Source organism: Varanus komodoensis, unplaced genomic scaffold (assembly GCF_004798865.1).
Source record: "Varanus komodoensis strain SLA01 unplaced genomic scaffold, ASM479886v1 scaffold50, whole genome shotgun sequence".
Classification (NCBI taxonomy): Eukaryota; Metazoa; Chordata; class Lepidosauria; order Squamata; family Varanidae; genus Varanus; species Varanus komodoensis.
Window position 1 is genome coordinate 989,561 of NW_025336088.1, and position 19,817 is coordinate 1,009,377.

Consider the following 19,817-nt stretch of genomic DNA (forward strand, 5'->3'; position numbering starts at 1 on the left):
ATATTATGTCCTGTTGTTGTTCTTTCAACATTACTAATCTAGGCTTAAATTCCCCTTTGATTTCTTGGATCTTCTGGAAGAGCTCTCTTGTTATTCTTTGTACTTCTCTTCTATTTCTTTGCTCTGGTCATTGTAATAGTGTGGGGTTTTGTTTGTTTGTTTGTTTCTACATGATAATCACTGAACAGTTGCATTTAGGATTCTGAATTTCTGCTGCCTTTCCTTTTGTTTCTTACATGTCTTTAGTAACTGAGTGTTTCTCTTGTCATCCACTTTGTCTGTCTGTCTGTCACAGGAATTGTCTTTTTGTATTCTTCACTAATAATGCTTCTAGTTTCTGTCCACAGTTCTGCTGGTTCAGTCAACTGAGTTCAGCAATGCAAATCCTGAATGCAGGTGGCACAGTGGTTTAAACTGCTGTGCTGCTGTGCTGGTTGATCGAAAGGTCACCAGTTCGAATCTGCACAATGGGGTGAGTTTCCGTTGCTCCATCCCAGCTCCTGCCAACCTTGCAGTTCGAAAGCATGCAGATGCAAGTAGATAAAAAGGTACCACTTTGGTGGGAAGGTACCAGCGTTCCGTGCACCTCGGTGTTTAGTCATGCCAGCCACATGACCACAGAGACCGTCTACGGACAAACACTGGCTCCCTCGGCTAGGAAACGGAGATGAGCACCGCCCCCTAGAGTCAGACATGACTGGACTTAACGTCAAGGGGAAACCTTTACTTTTACCTTTTTAACGCAAATCCATTCCTTATGTGGACTTTAACTTCCTCAGAAATGTTATGTAAGCTGTATTTTGCAATGTGCTTATGTTAATGATCTTTTCCAGATTTACTCTGATTTTGATATTCATAGTTGCTACTAATAATATGTGAGGAATCCAGTTTGTGGGGCGGGAAACCATTGGATTTTCTCAGTTTGGCGCCTCAGAGCCTAGCCTGCTTTCTTTCTGCCCTGAGCCTGACTCCCATTGGGCACGTATGTGGGCATCCAGCAAGAAGCAGGTTCAACTGCCGCACAGGCATAACTAGCAATGTCAGCTTGTGCACACGTTGCCTGCAAGCTGCTGCACAAATGGAGTTCTGCTTCTGCAAGCATAACTAGCAGGCTTTGCATACTTAGAGGGAGAATAATTTAGTGCAAAAAGGAAGGCCAGCAACATTCCCAAGCTTTCCCAGACTTGATCTAGCCTCAGCTTGGCTTGCTTCCCAGGCCATGCCCAGACTGCACATTCCTTCACTCACAGCAAACAGAAGGCCCTATAAGACCAGTTAAGCAATGGACAGGAATGACACAGGAAAGGATCCCAGTTTTACAATTGAGCTTTCATCATTGTAACTAGGCTTATTTTTCTCTCCCTCATAGCAGTACCCTGCATGAGCAGGCCAAAGAAAGCAGTCCCCAAGACCTGAAGGAGCAGGTGGAAGAAAGTAGGGAAGCACCCAAGGAGGCCCCCAAGCAACATTCCCAGAAGGCAATTTCTCTATCCACCTCTGCAGTCTCACCAAAGAAACCCATTAAAAATAAGAAAGATGAAGCGTGCAGCACTCATGCCCCTGGAAAACACCTGCACAGTGACTACTTTTCTGCCAGGTAAGCAGCAGTGGGTGAAGATGGTCCATGACACATGATGGACCACAGAATGTGGCACTTCCTCCTCTGCTTTGAGCAATTTTTCCTCCTCCTCCTCCTCATCCTAAGATTCATATACCATTTTCTACAGAAATGCCAAAGCAGTGAACATAAAATATAATGGCATAAAAGTACCCATAAATATAACAATAGAGAGAAGACAGTGGAATTAATCAGCAATAAAACTGCTTGTGCTGCAACCCATAGATGGCTGAGTTGTACTACAGCAAAAGCCTCTGCATTTTAAGAACATGTCTGACAGAACTAGGGAGGTCTGTATATCAGCTGCTGAAGTGCTCCAGAGGGGATCAGTGCAGAACCACTGCAGTGGCGCCCAATCTATGGAATGCGCTCCCCAGAGAGGTCCACCTGGCGCCGTCGTTATTTGTTCTTCCGCGCCAGGCGAAGACCTTTTTATTCAAACGTCATTTTAATTGTTAATAGTATTTATTCATTTTATTCTTTGGCCAGGGCGACTTAATTTTTACTGTTAATTTATATTAAGTAAGTTTATTTATGGATGTGAGCCGCCCCAAGGCTTCGGCAAATGGGGCAGCATAGAAGTCCCCTAAATAAATAAACCACTAAATGCTTTACTACACATGCTCCTGAGGTAGACCTCCAGAGCACGTGGCATCCTCAGAAATGTTTCCTCAGATGGTTGCAGAACTCCAGCAGAGATGTAAGGAGTGAGACAATCCCTAAAGTAACCTGGTCACAAGTTCTTTAGGTTTTGTATGTTGGCAGCCAGTGAATCTTGGCTCAGTAGCTTGTTGGCAGCCAGTGAAGCTCTTCTAGCTGCTGGAAGGAGGAACCCTACTGGCAGCCTTGCCAGTGGATTCTGCACAGCTGCAGCTTCTGGACAAAGCCCAAAGTCCCACTGAGCAGATTTCAGACACAGTGATCCAACCTTAACATTACCATTGCCTATACCACTGTGGCTAAGCTTATGATACCCAGTGTTTCCATGTGATTGTACTTCTCAAGTGGTAAAGGGTTCGTTTTCATTTTATCAGAGTTTTGTCCGTCTTTTTTAAAATTACAAATTATGTTAAGTAATAACAATACAATGAAAAAGTATATCCATAACAAAAAATTAGAAGGAGAAAAAAACTTAAAATACAAATAAAGTGCATCATATAAATCAGTCAAAAGAATTAATATTGAATTTGCTAGATACCAAATACAAAAAGTGCACCCCCACATCAGGACAAAGACATCCACATTCATTGTGCCAAGAGTTTTTCTGTACCAGAGCCCGCTCTGCCAATTGCATGAAGTGGTCCCTGGATGTGTTACTAATGAAGGCAGGAGCTGGTCAGTGTAGATTTTAGATGCTTTTCATTCTTGCAGTCCTTTGTGTCTGTCCAGCAATATGACACACCTCTTGATGGCTCTTGCATGAATAGACTTTTGGGCCTCCTCTGTAAAATCACATTTTAATTCTCATTAGTGAGAACATCTACCTGGTGACCACGTTGTACATCTGATTTAGCCTTTAAATTACCCCAAGTCTCTTGCGGGTTTTGCTAGATGGCTGCCCCTCTGACTGTCTTTGTCATTCAGCTAGACAAATTCCAGAGTGCAATCCACTCCTAGCTGGTGGTGAGTTCATGTTGGAGTGTGACTAATATAAGCAAGCACCTAATGCAGGACAATGACAGGGCTAGCTTCCGGTCTGAGGGCCCTGGGCAAAGTGTCCCCTGGTGGGTTCCATCCTCTGTTATGGGCCCTGGTGGGATTATCTGGCTGTAGCAGAAGTCCTCCATGAAGCTCTGTGCCTGGTTCCCCATTCCATTTTCCACAGTGGCCCAGAGCAGGGCCACACTGGGGGCATGCTGAGAAATGGAAAGGGTGGTTGGATCAAGTTGCTTGGAGAGGAGAGGAGAGGAATTGTGGGGTATCTGAGATTGGTATCACTAGGTGGCTGGCCCAGGTGCTGGACTCTGAGCCAAGCAGTTGTGCCAGAAATAAACTAGCTAAAATTGAGCTAGCTACTTCCAGTCTTGATTTAGATTAGTCTTCAAAAGATCAAATGTGTTGATGAATGAGACAGAGAGAGAGCAATCTCTAATGCTGGGTCGTCTGATCAGAAGTAACAGCAGCTTGCAAAGCCACCAACTCAACTGGTGCTTGGAGGAGCCATCCACCCTCTGAAGGCAGAGACTTGACCAGCTCTTGAAGGAGCCACTCCTCCAAGGCTGCCCTCCCCACACCCACAGTTTTCCCTTTTCCATTTCCCACAGGCCAAGGATCACACAGAGCCTGCCGGTGTATGGAAGAGCACCCTTTCAGGGATGCCTTTCTCCAAACAGAAAACCCAGAACTGCTGAAAAGGCCATTCAGGTAAGCTGATGTTGTGCTCTGTGCAGCCCGCCCAGTCCTAGGGTTGGTTTTCAGTAGGATGCTTGTCATCTTCACAGTCCAGGAAATTAAGCCCTGTGTTTAGAAGCTGCTGAAAGGCCACAGAATGGCAGCACCTACTGATAAGCAATGAAAATTGGGACACTTTCAGTTGATAACAAAAAGAAACTTGAAAAGTTGAACAATTTTGTCTCGGCCCTTGCTTGCATGTACTCAGGCAGTTCATGTCATTGTCCTCCTCCTCTTCGCAATCTTATCCACACAACAATCCTGTGAAGTAAGTTGAGCTGAGAGTCTGTGACTGGCCCAAAGTCACCCAGTTGGCTCCATGGCTGAATGGGGACTGGAACCCGGATCGCCTGAGTCCCTGTCCCAGGCTCTTAACCACTGCACCCCTCCCCCCTCACACACACACAAAAGAAAAGGCTTGCCCAAGCACACTCAAGTCATGATCATGTGTGTTCTTAGTAGGTTTTTAAGGCAAGGAACTTCTTCAGCACCAACAGCACATTCACACATATTACTTAGGTCTGAAGGATAATGTATCATATCATTTATTATTCAAGTGTCACTGAGACTGTAGCTGAATCTACAGCCTTGGAGGAGGGTAATCTATATGGTCCCAAGCACCATTATGTGTCATTATGCTATTATGCTAGCTCCATACAGGTGTTTGTCATTGACCAATTTATATAAACGGTATGTGCAGTTCCCTGGCAGGCTCCAAACCCAGTCCTGCCACATTTTTCTCTTCCACAATGAGGAAGAGAGAAGGGGGAACAACTAGGCCAGCTTGTCCTTAATAAGGGGACAGTTCACAGGTAATTCACCATGCCTGAATTCAACTCAAGTATATTTCAGATGACAATCCTGCATATAGTGGCCATACCTGGTGGTGATGAGCAGAATTGCAGTAGCAGGTCCCACCCTTCAAGGATTCTTAACCTTTCTGGGTTCATGGGAACATCTACTGATAGGGGAAGATGTTGTGAGTGCTCTCAAAACAGTTACCACAGGCTATTCATTCATAGAATAGCTGCCATGGTGGGCCTAGCCAGCCAGAAAACACTCATTTCACAGAAGACAACTAATGAGACTAAAGAAAAAGAACTTGCCCAAAGACTGAAGTTCAAATGGGGCTGAATCTCAACTCAAAAACACAAAGCCACTGTTCTGAACCAGCCATAAGAATGGTGCTGGAGATCATCATTTTGCTTTCCAGTGTGCTTGCCTCCTGCTTTAAAAACATTAAAACATTTCAATAAATAAAAATAAAAATAAGAAGGGCCAGAGACTCTGATGGGCACCCGGAGAAGTAACTGGTGCCCCTGGGTGCCACTTTGGAAGCTGAGCATTAGACTGTCCAATCCCTGTGTGCCCACAGTTCAGGTGTGAGGATGGAGACCTTATTTTCACTGGATTTAATGCACTTCAAGTTTCTACCTGCAAGTTTGTACACACAGTTTGCAAATACATGAAGGCTGAGAGTAGGGCTTGCTTCAACAACCTTGTCTCCTCACAGCTCCGCTCACATGTATGTATCCACTGTACACAAGTGTCATCTGAAACATGCAGCTGTAAAGACTGATGGCATGCAGAGACCTACTGCCAAGTCGCAGAGTTTTTCATATATTAAAACAGTAGAATCAGTTTATGTGCCTTCTGGGGACAGTCATTTCTGTTTGGTTGAACAGTGTAACAAGATGCTTATGCGGCGCTTGCCACTGCTTGTGAGGAAACCACCTCAGAGAGTCTTCATCCCCAAAGCAAAGCCTCCAGTAGATGACAAAGCAACTCAGGTGAGACCCAGAATGCCCTCCTCCACCTAGACAATGGGCCTCTACCCAAGGAGCTTTCCCTGGCTCAGCTGCCCCTGCTCCAAGCTCCCCTCAGCACTCTCCTCCCCAGCAAGTGCCCTCCTATCACAGGTGACTGAAACCAGACTGCTCTCCTGGTTTCACAGGAGTTCCCCTGCCATGTTCTCCTGGGTAAGTTCACAAACTCCAGAAATCTGCATCATTTTCATTTGCACAGTGTGACGCTATCCTGGGCCAGCATTCCTGCTGTAACTCCAGTTCTTTCACCCTCCCTCTGGGGCAATCAGGAAGCAGGAGGAACACAGTGGGGAAGAAATGTGCCCCACTTGTTAATAGCTTCCTTCCAAGAAGAAAGGGCCAAACCTTCTCTGTTGCAACTTCTGTGTATTTGCATACATAATAGTACTTCATACTTTCCTTTTCTCAGCTGAATTACTCCATCACTTCTGGCAGCTGGTTAATTTCAACTGGGTTCTGAGTGATGAAGCTTGGAGGAGCTACTGTTATAATGCCCATGCCTGTAGAACTAAGGTTAGGAATGTGGAGTTCTCCAGTTATTCTTGGACTACAACTCTCATCAGTCCCAGCCAGCAAAGCCAATGTGACAGATGATGGGAGCTGCAGCCTGACAACACTTGGAGAGCCCCACATTCTCCATCCCCACTGCAGAATGTTCTCCTTTTGTTCTGAACAGCTAGAAGCCTAGCAATTCTAGCAGTTATTTGATCAGATTTGGAAAGTGGGTTTTATGCTGTGAGATCTCCCTACACCACCCGTCCAAGGAGGATTCTCCTTCCCTGTAATCTCATCAAACATTCTTGACCCAAAATTGACAAGCTGAATGGCTAAGTATGTGCTGTGGTCACCCCCACCTTGACTACCAGATTTCTCCATCCTTTGAGAGGCTCCCGAAGAGGCCACCTCTTTTAGCCAAGAAGGAGAAAAAAGAGAACAAGGTGATCACCCAGATTTCGCCAAGCAAGACCCGCCCACCCAAGTTGCACAAAAGGAGAAGCAGTAATTGTAATTGTCGCAGGTATGCATTCCATAATTGTGGCAGGTATGCATTCAGGAAAGCAAATATCTTAATCCTCATCTCCTTTTCTCTTCCATCTCATGCATCCTTAATTCTCTCAAAGTTTATCTTCCATCATATTAATGCATGCCTTCCATAAATTGGAGACTCCCTAGTGTCGAGCTATTCTTCCTTCCTTTTGCTTTGATGTCCAAATTTTGCCTCTTTTCTGTTCAATTTCCTAGTATTTTCTTACTTCCACCAGCAGAGGGGCCTCCATTAGAGATATTTTGCAAATACACAGATGAGCATGATGCACAATCAAATTCAGTGTCCTTTTACTTCTCTGTACATCTGAAATTTCCCTTGGCAGGGGCTTCCCCAGTCTGGCTCTTGTACTTCATAGAACTGAGCCACTCACAGGAGGCTGAGTTAGGCTTTCTGTGTATTCCCGTAACTTCCACATGATTAGGGTGGGCTGTAAGGTTGGACACCTCTGTACTTGACTGTCTCATTGTGCGAGGCAGAAATTGTAGACATTGCTAGGAGTGGTGCAGAAGCACCTACAGGATGACAACAACCATGCACCATAGAAATGGAGCATGGAAGAAGGTGGGGACTTGGGTAGAGACAAGGGTTGGGTAGCTGCTCTGAAACCGCTCTCTTTGCTGTCTCTGCAGCGCAGCCGCACAGCCGTCCCTGACACTGAAAAAGGGCAGGTGAGTATTCCAGGCATGCTCTTCTTGCAGACTTGTTCCCTGCAATGCTGTGTCCCCCTTCTTTCCTTGAACACCTCCTCTTCTCCTTCTAATCTCCTGGACTTTCCACATTCCCTTTCTCTTTCCTTTCTGCCTCATCTATCCTTTCCATCTCTACAGTTGGTCTGAGGCTGGAGTGAACCTGGCAAGGCACCTCTATGGTCAAATTGTGTGTGTGTGTGTGTGTGAGAGAGAGAGAGAGAGGGGGGGGGTGGTGGTGGTGATGATGATGATGATATACAAAGTGGGTGCTATGTATGCTGGGGCACTGTGAATGCTCCAATATTACAGAATATAAGCTTTGGCTGAGTTTATGGCCAATGCGATGGCAAGTGTGGAGAGAAGTCATAACCTGGCACAGTAGAAGAAATGGGAAACATTTCATGCTTGGCAATGCTTGAGATGTCTCCTCCTAGTTCAGAAGGACTCATTCTGCAGTGGCAGAATAGATAACTAGATAAAAATTAAGCAAAACAGCAGTATACTAATCAACTTTTGTTACATGTTTTGGCAGGAAGCCTAATGTTATCTACAATCTCTATATAACCGTCTGTGACAGGTGGAGTGAAATTGATCCACTGCATATTAAGAGAACTTCTTGGGAAGGTACTTCATGGGGTTGTACTCTGATGAAGGAGGTCCACGTGGCTAAAAAAAGACAGACTTCCTTATGTGTGAAAGTATTTTTCTTATTTTGATTTATTCTTTTGTTTTATAGGCCTGCAAAGAAACACACAAGATGGGATACAAAATATTAAAAAATAAAAAACATACACAAATTCATGTAGCATATTTTATAGCAGCAGAAGTTGTAAAAAAGTGTCTTGCCTGTTATATATGGGAGTGAGCCATACCCCTTTCCCCATCAGTGGCTATCAGTAGGTGCTTGTCTAATATGAAGGGATCTCTTAGTGCTATTTGTCATTAGCTGTTTGTTTTCCCACAGAGGAGGTTGCTATTCCAAGTTGGAATTCCCACAGAGGAGGTTGCTATTCCCCAGTTGTTCCAGAAGGCAGCCCAACATCTGAAAAGAGCTCATGTGACCTTCCCGTGTGGGAGAGCATCATGCCTCCTTCCCAGTTCCAGTCCACTTTAGCTCCCAAATACAAGGCACTCATGTTGCTTCGTGGAAGGCAATTTGTTTCATCCAGTCCTGTTTCTTTCTTTCCTTCACCTTTGCTCTGGAGATGGCTCACGGGAAGGAATATGCTGCTTACCAGAAGACTAGGGAAGGAGCAAGCTGCAGAAATATCTTCCAGGTCCTGGGTCCTTAAAAGCTAGAGCTCTGAATACAGAACTGTTAAGAGTCCCTTAACAACTGTTCAGATTGCTCAAAGCTCTGCAGAGCAGAGAAGAATAACTGGTAAAGTGTCCAACTCTCCTGTCATAAAATTAGGGAATGTGGGACTCCCAGGCAACTGCGGCGAGTCTTGATAAAGGAGCTGGGTTCAAGCAGGGCTACAAAAGATCTACAGCACAAATAGGAAGACCACCTTAACTCCCACTTTCACCAGAAGCCACAGAGAAAGAGCCAGAAACTTCCATCTCCCTCTCATCTTCAGCCTACTCAAAGAAGTAGACATTAAGGGTCTACTATACTGAGTACACTTTCCATATTAACAGAAAGTACTATGATCAAGCCTTCAATTCTCAATATCCTCAGATCCTAGATACCCCGTTAGGTAATGTTGTAAGGCATAAAAAGACAAGGTAGTCTACCCCCACACATACAGAGGTACCACAAGAGCTCCCAGCCAAACAAAGACCAATGACTAAGAAAGATAGTCAGGAAAAAAGGCAGAAATGCCTTAGTTTTGCGGGACACTCATTGCAAAGCTCCTTTGGATAGGAAGGCAGGGAGCTGTTGGCCAAAGAGTGTGTGGGGCATCCCAAAAAAATTTGGATCTTGTCCACCAAGGATTTTCCTCTCCTCCTGCAGAAGATGGGTAAAATTCTGGAGATTAAAACTCAGGTTAAAGTAAGCCAACCCAATATATTTACAACCCTATCAGTACTTGCTTTCCAAGTCCAAAGCAAATGATGCAGTTATGACCTTTCCAAAAAGTTTACTTGAGATAGTATAGGAGAAATGGGCTGCCCCTGGCTCTGTTAAGACAGGCACCATGCATTCCAAATACTTTTACTTCTTCACAGATGATACTGTGAGGAAACCTAAGGTTCCACTGGTTGACATACCTGGGGTGACCCTTGTGTCAAATGCCATTTATCTTAAGAGTAGAGAAAGACACACAAGCATCCTGAAAATAGGAAACATTGGGTGCTGCTCCAAAGGTCTCATGAGGCCTCTGCATTGGCCATTTAGGTAGCTTTTGCTACTTATTTACCCAGGCTTCCATCATATGGGCCAATATTTGATAAGGTTAAAACGTATAAAGGTGTCAACTAATGAGCCCAGCCATGAAATATGCCACTTTAGATACTGTCCAGTTTTTTTCCAGAACAATAGCTTTAGGTGTAATAGTCAACAATGGCTTGTGGTTAACCAACTGGAACGTAGATTCGCAGTGCAAAGTAAATGTAGCCACTGTAGCCTTCAAAGCATGAAGAGTCTTTAGATGAGGTTCTGGTGGAAGCTATAGAGTAAATGGAAGTTCTTCATAAAAACAACACAGGAGAAAAGCTTCAAGAATTTGCTCATTTTTGGACTTCAGTCCTATGCACAATTTCACAGAGCTATAACAAAGACATCAAATATCTATCCCATGACTACTTTATTTTGTCTCCCAGGTCTTACCTGGAAGAGGAAACAAGGTGGCAGTCAAGGGTATTGATGACCTCCTCCTCCAAAAAAAGAATGATGCACTGAGGAGTATTTTAGAGCTGAAAAGAATCCATTGGTGTGTGTTGTGAGACACATTTAATGTGGATACACTGAAAACCATCTGGAGATGTCTAATAAGGATTCCAGATTATAAGAAGAACACTCTAAGAAAATTCTTAATTTAAATTCACACATATCAAATTCACTTAAGTTTACTTAAAACATGGCTACCAGAATTAAACAATTCACTATTGCTCCCATAAGCATATGCATTCAGAAATAAGCACCATATTGTTACTGAAAAACAATGCACCTATTCTTAAGTAAAAACAATTAAATGAGCATCTCGAACCACAGGTAAGTCAGCCACCCAGCTTGCTGACTATCAAATATTTTTTATAAAGTATTCATGCTGTCCTAGTACTGCCTGTTTTCAGCAGCATTATTCCCCAACCCCTCACTGGTGACCCCAACAGCCAGCCTAGCTGCACTCCTGCTCCTCAGCATTTCCCATCCCTATAAGTACAGGAATCCAAATGCTTCATGAATGGATCCCTTACTAATGCAAAGCACAGACTTTACTATATCTGAAATTATGGGACTATGTGGGAATATTGAACTTCTACACACAAACTATAAGGCTGGAAACACACGTTCAGCAGAACAACCTAGGAATGGGGGACTAGAGTTCTGAAGTTGCAAAGGGACTGTACCACTTCAGCCCATACATGAGGTAATCATATCTTTAAATGCCCCACCCCCAGAACTGGAAATAGAAAAGTAGGTCAGCAGGGAGAATCTTGGGCTAGAACCATTCTCCCTGAAATGTTATTTTTCTTCTTTAGTGATTTTAAAATGTGTATGTTCAGTACTGGCATCCTCCACCTGGCATCTAAATGGAACACTCCCCCAGTGCCTCAAGACTCTGCCATCTTGCTCTACTGTGTGTGTAGAACAGAGTTGTTATCAGGGGAATAGTGGCTCTCAAAAGCACAAGGAGTGTTGTAGGAGGTGACAGATTTAGGTCCCTTCTCTCAATTCTCTTTCCATGTGGCTTTAACTTTTGGTTGTCTCCTAGCTTGTCACAGTCAGCTCTGGCACTAATACCTTTCTACCCTCCTGTCCCAGATTGTGCAATGTGTTCAGGGCTGTCTAGGGCCTGCACTGTTTTCAGCACTCTTAAGGCAGAGAGGATCCATCTCAGCAAACTCCTCCAGGTCCTGCGCACCCTGGGAATCCTGGTGACCAGCGATGAGATGCATCAGGCTCTCCAGTTTGTTAATGTGGATGGTACGTGGTAAGGTTCTTTGGCAGCTTTACTTTCTTGTGTGTGATCTGGGGGAAGCTTGATGTGCCTAGAAGTCTTGTTGAAATTGGAGGAATATATGGGAAAAACCCAATGCATTCATTTCAGTGTGTTGGACCCTGTTGATGTGCAGTTGAGAGCAGCTGAGCAGGGCAAATGGCAACCTATATTCAACAGGTACTGAGTGTGTGGGGCAGGGAAGAATCACCTGACCTACTGTGGCCAGGTAAGCTTCTATGGCAGGTGTGTTTGGTCTCCTTTGTGCATTGTATAGTACACAGGGTGACTTCCTGCCTGGAGTTTCTCAAGTCATGTGTCCAAGACCTCCTATGTCCTCCTGTTCTGATACATTGTGATTTTTATCAAATTAGCTTTCAGTGGGTTGCACTTGTTTCTGAAACTTATGAAAAATGTGCACTTTTGAGTATATGATATAGCTTACATGTGTCTTTAGTACCCCCGTCTCTTAATGAGAAATTCTATTGGCTGACTCTCTCCTGCTCATGCACACTATTTTCCCTACACAGAGGAGAGAGCACACTGGGCAAGCCACCATTTATGTCTTTCCACATGAGTTGGCCAAGTAAAGTGCCTTTTTAAAATCTCTTTTGCTTTTAAAGATGGTTGGCTCTTAGTGTCTTCCATAATGCCCATGCTAGCAGTGAAAAGGCAGAACCCCACTCTGAATTGGCAGTAAGCCAAGATGCTCATATGTGGCTTTTTGCCAGGCCGAGAGGGGCCATTGAGGCCAAGAAGAAGCCCCCCTCCTCAGTGCAGGTGGTCCAGTTGGCAGCATTTGTGTGCTCAGATACTCTGAATCCTCGCATTCCATTTGCAAAGCCCCCCAAAACATGCAACAGATACACAGATTTTAGGAAAAGGCTTACAAATTCGAACCTGCAAAATGTCAAACTTCATCTAATTTTCAAAAGAAATAGGACATCTTAACAGATTTTAATCAAATGTATTGCCTTATGATATCCAAATTTACTTCCACTTACTGTGATATTGTACTATTAGTATATTCTGTTCTAATATGGTATAGTTAATTTATTAAAGAATTTCAAAATCCAAAGCTGCACATTTTGAAAATATCTTTGTGCTGTTTTGATTTTCTAAATTCAAACTCTGAAGACTATATAACATGTCAACAGAAATGCCTCACACACGGAAAACTGCAAAGTATTCCCTTGTTGTTGTTGTTGTTAGTCGCAAAGTCGTGTCCGACCCATCACAACCCCATGGACAACATTACTCCAGGCTTTCCTGTCCTCCACCATCCCCCGAAGTCCACTCAAACTCACACCAACTGCTTCAGTGACTCCATCTAGCCACCTCATCCCCTGCCGTCCCCTTCTTCTTTTGCCATCTATTGTTCCCAGCATACGACTCTTCTCCAGGGAGTCCTTCCTTCTCATTAGGTGGCCAAAGTATTTGAGTTTCATCTTCAGGATCTGGCCTTCTAAAGAGCAGTCAGGGTTGATCTCCTCTAGGACTGACCGGTTTGATCGCCTTGTGGTCCAAGGGACTCGCAGGAGTCTCCGCCAGCACCACAATTCAAAGGCCTCAATTCTTTGGTGCTCAGCCTTCCTTATGCTCCAACTTTCACAGCCATACATTGCAACTGGGAAAAACATAGCCTTGACTATACACACTTTGGTTGGCAGGGTGATGTCTCTGCTTTTAGTATGCTTTCTAGATTTGCCATAGCTTTCCTCCCTAGGAGCAAGTGTCTTTTAATTTCTTGGCTGCAGTCCCCATCTGCGGTGATCTTGGAGCCCAGGAAAATAAAATCTGTCACTACCTCCATTTCTTCCCCATCTATTTTCCAGGAAGTGAGAGGACCGAATGCCATGATCTTAGTTTTCTTAATGTTGAGTTTCAAGCCTCCTTTTGCACTCTCCTCCTTCACTCGCATCAAGAGGCTCCTTAGTTCCTCTTCACTTTCTGCCATGAGAGTGGTATCATCTGCATATCTGAGGTTGTTGATATTTCTCCCAGCAAACTTAATTCCAACTGGTAATTCATCTAGCCCCGCCTTTCTCATGATGTGCTCTGCATATAAGTTAAATAGGCAGGGCGACAGTATACAGCCTTGTTGAACTCCTTTCTCAATTTTCAACCAATCAGTGGTTCCGTGCCCAGTTCTCACTGTTGCTTCTTGACCCGCATATAGGTTTCTCAAGAGACAAATAAGATGGTCTGGTACTCCCATCTCTTTAAGAGCTTGCCACAATTTGTTGTGATCCACACAATCAAAGGCTTTAGCATAGTCAATGAAGCAGAAGTAGATGTTTTTCTGGAACTCCCTAGCCTTCTCCATGATCCAGCGTATGTTGGCAATTTGATCTCTAGTTCCTCTCCCTCTTCAAAATCCTGCCTGTACTTCTGGTAGTTCTCAGTCCACATACTGCTGGAGCCTAGCTTGTAGGGTTTCGAGCATAACTTTGCTAGCATGTGAAATGAGTGCAATGGTGCGGTAGTTTGAACATTCTTTGGCATTGCCCTTCTTTGGGATGGGAATGTAAACTGACCTTTTCCAATCCTGTGGCCACTGCTTAGTTTCCAAATTTGCTGGCATATTGAGTGTAGCACTTTTACCCCATTGTCTTTTAAGATTTTGAATAGCTCAGCTGGAAGACTGTCACCTCCACTATCTTTGTGGTTGCTCAGACTTCCTAAGGCCCAGTTGACTTCACATTCCAGGATGTCCGGCTCGAGGTCAGTGACCACCCCATCATGGTTATCAGGGATGTTAAGCTCTTTCTTTTATAGTTCCTCTGTGTAATCTTGCCATCTCTTCTTAATCTCTTCTGCCTCTGCTAGGTCCCTGCCATTTTGGTCCTTTATCATGCCCATCTTTGCATGAAACATTCCCTTCATATCTCCAATTTTCCTGAAGAGATCTCTGGTACTCCCTATTCTATTGTTTTCTTCTATTTCTTTGCACTGTTCATTTAAGAAGGCATCTCTTCTAGCTATTCTCTGGAATTCTGCATTCAACTGGGGTATTTTTCCTTTTCTCCCTTGCCTTTCGCTTCCCTTCTTTCCTCAGCTATTTATAAAGCTTCCTCAGACAGCCATTTTGCTTTCTTGCATTTCTTTTTTTGGTGGGGATGGTTTTAGTTGCTACCTGTTGTACAAAGTTGCAAACCTCTGTCCATAGTTCTTCAGGCACTCTATCAGATCTAATTCCTTAAATCTATTTGTCACCTCTACTGTACATTCATCAGGGATATGATTTAGGTCATACCTGAGTGGCCTAGTGCTTTTCCCTACTTTCTTCAATTTAAGCCTAAATTTTGCAACAAGAAGCTCATGATCTGAGCCACAGTCAGTTCTTGGTCTAGTTTTTACTGACTGTGTGGAGCTTCTCCATCTTTGGCTGCAGAGCACATATTCAATCCGATTTCTGTGTTGCCCGTCTGGTGATGTCCATGTGTAGAGTCATCTCTTGGGTTGTTGGAAAAAGTGTTTGCTATGACCATCGTATTCTCTTGACAAAATTCTACCAGCCTGTGCCCTGCTTCATTTTGTACTCCAAGGCCAAACTTGCCTGTTATTCCAGTTATCTTTTGGCTTCCTACTTTAGCATTCTAATCCCCCATGATAATAAGGACATCATTTTTTGGTGTTAATTCTAGAAGGTGTTGTAGGCCTTCATAGAACTGGTCAACTTCAGCCTCTTCAGCACCAGTGGTTGGGGCATAGACTTGGACTACTATGATGTTGAATGGTTTGCCTTGGATTCGAACTGAGATCATTCTGTCATTTTGCAGATTGTATCCCAGTACTGCTTTTCCTACTCTTTTATTGACTATGAAGGCTACTCCATTTCTTCTGAGGGATTCTTGCCTGCAGTAGTATACCTGATGGTCATCTGATTTAAATTCACCCATTCCTGTCCATTTTAGTTCACTGATTCCTAAGATGTCAATGGTCAGTCTTGTCATCTCTTGTTTGACCACATCCAGCTTTCTTTGATTCATGGATCTTACATTCCAGGTTCCTATGAGTATAGATCTTTACAGCATCAGACTCTCCTTTCACCACCAGATACATCTGCAACTGAGTGTCCTTTTGGCTTTGACCCAATCGCTTCATTCTTTCTGGCGCTATTAGTACTAGCCCTCTGTCTTCCCCAGTAGCATATTGGACACCTTCCGACCTGAGGGGCTGATCTTCTATTGTCATATCTTTTTGCCTTTTGGTACTGTCCATGGAGTTTTCATGGCAAAGATACTGGAGTGGGTTGCCATTTCCTTCTCCAGTGGATCACGTTTTGTCAGAGCTCTCTGCTCTGACCTGTCCGTCTTGGGTCCTGCATGGCATAGCTCATAGCTTCATTGAGCTACACAAGCCACTTCGCCACGACAAGGCAGTGATCCATGAAGGAGAAGTGTTCTCTACTCCTCCAAATAAGGAAATTTAGAAAATTCAAATTCTTTTTTCCAAAATTCAGATTTTAGAATGTAGCTTTTACATAGAAATCTGAAATTAAATGGTCTGAACGGGAATCCTTTGAGACAGGTAGGTGTACAAAATTGGGTTCAGCTGCAATATGTGAACACATATTTCATGCCAACTTACTCTGTGTCTCACTTTCTTACAGGATCTGGTACTCTGAATTTCTATGAATTCTTGAAAGTCCTGGATAAAACGTCACCCTTCGCTGAGACAGAGGGTATGAGGAGGGAAACATGGTTTTGGGGAGGAGAGATAGCTGCATTCTTAATGTTGGGCTGCATCCTCCTTTTTCTCAAAGACTCATATGATTGGAAGGAGCTATTTAGGAAAACAACTATACCACTTTCCTTGCAGACCACCACGCTAAACTGTAGCCATCCATCTTCTCTTCCTTGCACATCCTCCCTCTTTGCTACCAGTACAGCAACCCTTTCTCTTTCCCGTAGCAGGTTAGTTGGCTAGCCCTTCTGAGGACACACTGTCCTCTTAACTTACAGGGAATCCTTGACTTCCTCCACCAAACTCCGCTGTGAAAGTGACCCTGTTAGTACTTGGTTTGTTTCTTCCCTGGGAATGGTTGGCTTGTGTATTTTCTGGACCTCAATGGGATGCAGTCCTCCTATCACACATGATGAGCAGTCAAGCAGCTGTTTCAGGACCCAATCTGAGTGCACAGCTTCTTAGGTTCACTCTTTTGTTGTGCCTGCAGTTGTGGAATTCCTCATCTTCCGCTTGTCGAGCGTCTTACAGAACTCCTTGTCTTTTCCACCTGCTAACCTCCACTGCCAAACTGCACTTAGCTTTCCCTGCTTTTTCTCTGTGTGTGTCTGTCCACACCTACTCATCAGCTGTTTCTCATTTTCATTTCTCTTTACCTTAACCAAAAGATTTCATTTCAGGTTGTTTTTGTTTTCCCAAATATATACTAATTTAATATAGGTATCTGGAATTTATTTATTTATTTATTGCAATTGTATTTCCAGCTCAGCAAACACAACTTGCGTTCTGCAAGCAGAAATATCTGCCCAGGGAATCCCACATTCCCTCAGTGCAAGTGAAGAGGAAACTCTGATGCACCCCACACTTCTGTCCTGTATATGAGCTTGAGTTGCCATCTGCTGGAGCACTGGCCACAGTTAAGATGTGATTTGATGTTGGACATAACTGGACTAATAATAAGGGTGCCCTTCACTATCTCTGTGTGAGAATGCAGCATTCTTGTGTTCTGGGAAGTACTTTGACATCCCTGAGTGGGTCAAGGCCACAAGCATAGATGTCAACAGCAGGCAACACAGCATCCTGGGCACCCTTGGTGCCTACCAGCCAAGACACTCAAGTACTCCAGCACTGGGTATTCTCCAAGCCCCACACTGCCTAACTCACCTCTGTACTGCTGAAGCCCTAAATGGATGCTGTAAATTATCAATCTGGTCCCTGTCTGATGTCTTCCTCTTTAACTATTCTGTGGTGCAAAAGTGAGGTTAGCAGGTGGGGATTGTGACTAGGGGCTGGGAAAGGTGTGTGTGTGGGGGGAAGAGTGAAGAAGGTGTATGCACATACACAAAAGCAGGGACTGCAGCAGGCAGAGATTGAAAATAGAGATTCCAGGAAGGGTGGAGGCAAACATTAAGAGATTCCTGGCAAGCAGAGAAAGAATCCAGGCAAGGGAGCAAAAATTAGAATCCCTGCTCCAAGTATAAATCTTTCTGCAGGACCAGGAAAAAAATTACAGCTTTTTCCTCAGGACCAGAAAGGGTTCCTATCCCAGCTGCGTGTGTGTTTGATGCTCCATTTATCCACACATAAGAGAAATTAATCTGAAAACATGGCTGCTGCTGCAGCTAATATGACTTCCACCCTCTCTCTCTTCCTGCTAGCCCCTTCCCTCTAATTGTCTCCAGTCCTTTTCTCTTTTTGCCACCCCGCCCTCTGGGCTCTCCATTCCCCCATGCAAGGTGCTGGCGGCAGCTCTGCAAGGCCTTTCTGGCACTCCCACTCTGGGTCACATGGTGTCAGCCGGCCTGCCCTCCCCCACAGTTCCCCCTCCCCATTCTAAGGCTGCTGCAGCAGCAGCTCTGTGAGGCCTCTTTGGCTTCTCTCCAGTTCAGCTGGTGTTATTCCAGCTGGCCACCTGACCAGCTCGCCTCCCTCCGGCTTCTACACTCTTCTGATGGAAGTTCTGTGGGCCTTTGGGGCACTCCCCGCTGTGCTCCAGCTCACACCAGTAAATGTTCCTCAGTAGAAGCTGAATGCCTTGGCCCTGGCATGCTTGCACCCTCCACACTTCAGTATCACTGCTGCCATCTCTCCTCTTTTTCTCAGTTGTCCCACAACAACCAAATGTATGGAATCATTACTCTTCTGCCAGAGTGGTTTGATGAGTTAGTTGGCAGATGGAATTTGGCCAAGGGGCTCTTTGTACCCCTCTTTTTTTAAAGGTTTGGCAAACGAACATGGTTAGAGATTATTTTCTTTTCCTGCCTAATTCTTGCCCACTGGAACATGGTTGTTTTCATCCTCCCTCTCTTCTTTCCTTCCTGTAGCTTTCCAAAATACCCTTCGGGTTTTCAAAAAGATAAAGAATGGCACAGTGACTGTTGATGAATTGAAACCTGTCCTAACAGACCTGGGAGTTAATCTGAGCTCTGAAAATATACAGCAGACACTGGGATGCGTGCACATTAACAGTGAGTATCTCCACGCATGACATGAAATTGGGTTGCATGGCCCATTAGGAAGTATATCAGCATTGACACTGGGCTGGAAAACTGACCCAAACAAGACTTGGGGAAGTTTGTGAATTTTGTGAATTTTCTTTATAAAGCCCACATGAAGAGAAAAATAGTACACAGCTTTACTTAACACAGTTTTACAGACATTTCTCCTAATATAATGTACTGTTCAGTATTTTAAATATTTCCTAAGTATATATTTTTCTACACATTGCTTGATTAAAGAAGTGCTTTGTGGGATTTGTAGAAGTGTGCATTTCAAAGCATAACTGAATCCTGGTTTGCATATCAGTTCAGGAGAGTGAACTCAGATAAGTCTGCATTTAGATCTGAACCAAATGGGATGCATGCACATTGAGTTCAGTGGGACTTATTCCCAGTCAAGTGTGTCTCGAACTGAACATACAACTACACTGTAAATGTTCCTGCTTGAGCTACTCCGATTCCAGTTTTGAGTGTAAAGGCCAGAACTAAAACTTTGAATTATGAATGGAAGCCAACTGGGGGCTACTGAAGTTGCTTAGATGCATGACCATTACTTTTTTCTGTGGCAGAGAATGGAAAAGTGGACCTTTTAGAATTCCTACTGGCTTCAAGGAAACTGCAGAGTAGCCTTGAGGAAGAAGGTGAGTTGCTTGATGATTCCTAACCAGGCAAGAACTGGCTATTGCAATGGCTTATTTAATTTATTTATTAAATTTCTACCCCGCCCATTAGCTAAATGACTCTCTGGGCAATCTATGCTGCCTCAGTTTTGCAGTTACATTAGAATCTATGAATGAAGGCCACCTGCTGGCAACGGTAGGCACAAATAGGATATCCAGCCCCTCTTCCATAGATTCTGAATCTGATACATATTTTCATTATTTGATTTATATGGAAACTCTTTCCTAGGTCTGTACATACCTACTTTCCACTTACTTTCCATTAACTGTTGTAC

At 44.1% G+C, this 19,817-nt stretch overlaps 1 protein-coding gene across 1 annotated transcript in view; it reads left to right on the top strand.

Moving 5' to 3' along the window:
• Positions 1-19,817, top strand: part of LOC123031728 — a 30,381-nt gene that overhangs the window by 8,373 nt on the left and 2,191 nt on the right. The window contains exons 4-13 of the mRNA XM_044446995.1: positions 1,370-1,597; positions 3,883-3,982; positions 5,695-5,799; positions 6,702-6,853; positions 7,513-7,551; positions 8,105-8,196; positions 11,501-11,662; positions 16,291-16,362; positions 18,689-18,832; positions 19,432-19,503. Coding sequence (XP_044302930.1) covers positions 1,370-1,597; positions 3,883-3,982; positions 5,695-5,799; positions 6,702-6,853; positions 7,513-7,551; positions 8,105-8,196; positions 11,501-11,662; positions 16,291-16,362; positions 18,689-18,832; positions 19,432-19,503 — 1,166 coding nt within the window. The remainder of the gene's footprint in view (positions 1-1,369; positions 1,598-3,882; positions 3,983-5,694; positions 5,800-6,701; positions 6,854-7,512; positions 7,552-8,104; positions 8,197-11,500; positions 11,663-16,290; positions 16,363-18,688; positions 18,833-19,431; positions 19,504-19,817) is intronic.